This window comes from Amphiura filiformis, chromosome 13, assembly GCF_039555335.1.
Source record: "Amphiura filiformis chromosome 13, Afil_fr2py, whole genome shotgun sequence".
Lineage (NCBI taxonomy): Eukaryota > Metazoa > Echinodermata > Ophiuroidea > Amphilepidida > Amphiuridae > Amphiura > Amphiura filiformis.
The window spans coordinates 20,538,693-20,543,147 of NC_092640.1; the positions used below are offsets into that span (position 1 = coordinate 20,538,693).

General features: G+C 36.8%; 1 protein-coding gene across 1 annotated transcript; it reads left to right on the forward strand.

Annotated features, from left to right (window-relative positions):
* The first annotated feature begins 238 nt into the window (after positions 1-238).
* Positions 239-3,246, forward strand: LOC140168093 (uncharacterized). The gene has a single exon (XM_072191401.1). The coding sequence runs from the start codon at positions 1,642-1,644 to the stop codon at positions 2,818-2,820; it is 1,179 nt and encodes a 392-aa protein (XP_072047502.1). The 5' UTR covers positions 239-1,641; the 3' UTR covers positions 2,821-3,246.
* The last annotated feature ends 1,209 nt before the right edge of the window (positions 3,247-4,455 follow it).

The window sequence follows — 4,455 nt, forward strand, 5'->3', positions numbered from 1 at the left end:
AAAAATAACAGCCATCGCTTCGACGTGATTTTGTTGTTATTGTTGCAGCTTACGTGTTCTTCCTTTAAGCAAAACACGTTACCACATTAACATACCTATGAATAAACAATATTGCGCCAGATAAATGGTAATCATTTTAATATTCTTCATCGATCTTGTCTGTTCTGTGCAAAACTTGCTTTTAAAGGCACAGGGGTGATACGTGGCTCCTAGTATGGTTGGCCTCAGCGGTGTTGGTACCGAACTGGAGGGTTAGTAATTCAACTAGGGTACTTGTTCTATATAAGTCTATGGAAATTTTCACCATTAGAAGGGTGAACAGCCTCCTCCGATAACCGAGCAACTTGCTTTTAGAGGCATTATGGCGACATTTGGCTAGTGGTGTGGTCTCGACACCAGTACTCATGTAGGCTAAGAATTCGACAATGATGAGATGCTTGTTGGTCTATATAAGAATTATACCGAGATGCTCATTGCTTTAGTATTACCAAGGTGAACAGCCTCCTATAGTGTAAAGTACTCAGGGGATAGCGTATTATGTCATGCAAAAGTTCATCATGAATATTGAATGCGTTAAACTTAACATAGCTTACGGCAAATAGCACTAGCGCGGAATCAATTTGTTCTCAAGAGACTTAATTGCGCGTTTGAGTCGGGTACTTATACACTGGTAAGCGTAAGAATTGGCTTACCCTGCGTGGATTATGTACCTCATTATACTCGCCTTCTTTTCGTCCCTCGTGTATGGTGCGTATGTCAGCACTGGATGATATACAAGACACAAACGTTATTTCATCAAGTGACGAAGTCTGGATCACACAACTGTTTCTCTACGGCTAATATTTCATTAATCGCTGGATATGAACAACAACTCACCGATATGAACAACTGTTAAGGCGTGTGTAACACATCATAGGTCGTTAATATCATCAGTTGACAGTTTTACCATCGGATGCAAACACGCCTTCTCTGTGTCTCCTAATTCAATTACAATGTCATAGTGGTCAACTGTACTACTAGCGCTTGTTTGACCAATGGTACAAGTGGATTACAGCTTTCATCAAATTGAATTACAGCGTTTATGTTGTACAATATTTACGATTACGAAGAAAGATTTTGTGATTATGTTCTTTGACCTCGTGTCTAATTGAATTGCGACGTCAAGTTGGACATCCTTTTTTGCTGCAACATTGGACAGTGCTTGCGGACAGTGGATTGCAGATTTCTCCGAATTGAAATGCAAATAAATAATGTTTCATCAACTTTCTAAGTTATGGTCGCAAATGCTGCTTAAACCCTTCTGATAACTACCGGCAAAGAAATGACACTTAGATTGGCTTGAGGCTGTTTATGTACTTAATAGTAACAAATAGTAGGCAGACTTTTGCTGTTTACTTTTAACTATATTTTTAAATGCGGATCGATTAATTGGGCACATCGTCTTAAAACCTATATGTATTGGAGCATCTAGGTAACTACGTTGAACCCAGCCATTACTTAGTACAATTGGTACTACTGGTAAACCAAGTAAGGACTCGGTATAGACGTCTTAAGTGTCATTAGCACTTTTACCGTCCCGATTGAAAACAGTGGACACGTTCTGGTAAATTGAACATAAGGCTGTGCTACACATCTGATATTATGCTTGTAAACACAATGATTGGAATTAATAGACCAAGTTTAAGTATGGATAACCTGTTCTGTTTTGTGTCAGTGCTAGTTGCATGTTTTGGTGTAACATATACCGAAACAACCATCAGGACAACTGCGCCAGTTAGCCCTGTCGAAGAAGGGGCCATACTCTCCATACATTGCGAAGTATTTAGCCTTGAAGAAAACCATCAAGTCGTGCTCTACAGGTTAAATAATGGCAAAACTACTACATTATCTTATGGCGAAGGAGTTGCTCATGATGTGGACGAAAGAGTCTTTCTTGCTGTGCGGCAGCAGATTGATGGCTCTACCGTGTATTTCTTATCTATAATGGATGTCAGTCGCAACGAAGGTGGTGAGTACTTCTGCAAGGTAATGAATGTCGCTGCCATTATGCCATCAAGTACACCTGTATCATCTATATCGTTAGACGTCACCTTTTTTCCTTCTGATGTCGATCCAGTCTGTTCGCCAAAGGAACCACCGGTTGTTAATATAGGTGACGTGATTACGTTAAACTGTAGTTCGGCGAAGGCTTACCCTACCGTTGCGATAGGCTGGACACGTACGGGTAATGATGAGTCGTTGATGTCAACACAAACTGATGTTGGAAAGCGAGTATACGCTGTGTTAAAAGTAACGGTAAGAGCATCGGACAATAAAGCAGTTTATTTATGTGGTATTACAAGTCAATCATACCCAACTCGCAAACAAACTTGTCATGTCGGACCTCTAGTCGTGTTGGGTGTTAAGGATGACGATATTGCACCTCCTACATGGCCTAAAAGTACTGAAAAAGATATTTTTAAACCTGTTCGGCCGATACACAATCCAGAACCAAAACCAAATGACCCTATTGACCTGTCAACTGAATGCAGCGATATTTGTGTAGCCTCGGAATCGTCTCTTTTCTTCTGGGTTATCGCTACTTGCGTAGCTGGAATTCTAGCTTTTGTGTTTTTAATAGTTGGTATATTTTTATTTATTAAATTCAGTAGATTACCTGGTGAAATGAATGAGACATATATTTCTACAACACACCACCCTGTTGATAAAGTGTATGACGAATTGGAAACGCGCAGACTTGAACATCAGAGTATGTATATGTCGCTAGATAAAGCACGGAAGGCGGAACTACAATCAGTTTATCCGACCTGTGAATCGTAGCAAATAGAGATTTGAATGAATAATGAGCGTGTTGGAGGATTTTGCAATGTTTCGTATAAGCTTTGGAGTGAAATGGAATATTTAACCTATTAGTAACCAAATCAGACTCGAGTTTTAAATGTCGACAATTCCTGATTAGATTATGATTAAGTTATGGAGACAGCTGTGAAAACGTGGGTTATATACATCCAAAATGGTTTAAATATTCAATGTAAACTTCTATAATCGAGGAAATGATGTCAATGAACATATTTCATGAATATAAAGAAAACAATATTTCTATATTAATCTTGCAAAATCAGAAACCGATTTGAAAAGGCACTTATAAGGTATAATAAAGTTAAACACACGTAACTGATAGACTAAAGATGCTCTTTGCGAATACAAACATGTTTTTGTTTTCGTTTTTTAGTTAATTTGTGTTTAAAGGTTAAGTATGAAGACAAATTTTTACTTAAAATTGAACCAATTGTGATAAAATCAGGTTGACAAACAAAGTTTTGTCACATACAAGGTAATATTTTGGATTGTGTTCTATATCAATATTGATATCAATGAATATTGGTATTAAGTTAATATTAACGGCTATCTACTGCTGATATTGGTATTGATGAAGAAGCTATCTACTGCTGATATTGGTATTGATGAAGAAGCTATCTACTGCTGATATCAATATTGACAAAGTAGCTATCTACTGCCAATATCAGTATTGATGAAGTAGCTATCTACTGCTGATATTGGTATTAATGAAGTAGTAATCATCTACTGTTGATATCAGTATTGATGAAGTAGTTGTCTGCTACCAGATCAGTATTGATGAAGTAGCTATCTACTGCTGATATTGGTACTGATGAAGTAGCTATATCTACTGCTGATACTGGTATTAATGAAGTAGTTATCTACTGCTGATATTGGTATTGATGAAGTAGTTATCTACTGCTGATATCAGTATTGATTAAGTAGCTATCTACTGCTGATAATGGTATTGATGAAGTAGCTATCTACTGCTGATACTGGTATTGATGAAGTAGTTATCTACTGCTGATATTGGTATTGATGAAGTAGTACTCATCTACTGTTGATATCAGTATTGATGAAGTAGCTATCTACTGCTGATATTGGTATTAATGAAGTAGTAATCATCTACTAATGATATCAGTATTGATGAAGTAGTTATCTACTGCTGATATTGGTATTAATGAAGTAGTAATCATCTACTGTTGATATAAGTATTGATGAAGTAGTTATCTACTGCTGATATTAGTATTAATGAAGTAGTTGTCTGCTACCAGATCAGTATTGATGAAGTAGCTATCTACTGCTGATATTGGTTTTGATGAAGAAGCTATACTGCTGACATTGGTATTGATGAAGTAATCTACTACTGATATTGGTATTGATGAGGTTGATGATATTGGTACTGATGCAGCAACTATATCTACTGCAGATATTGGTATTGATGAAGTAGTGAAGAAGTAGAAAAGAAGTTGCTATCTGCTGCTAATATCAGTATTGATGAATTAATCTATCAGCATTGAAGATATATGTATTGATGAAGTAACTATCTACTGCTGATATCGGTATTGATGAAGTAGCTATCTACTGCTGATATCAGTATTGATAAATTAACTATCT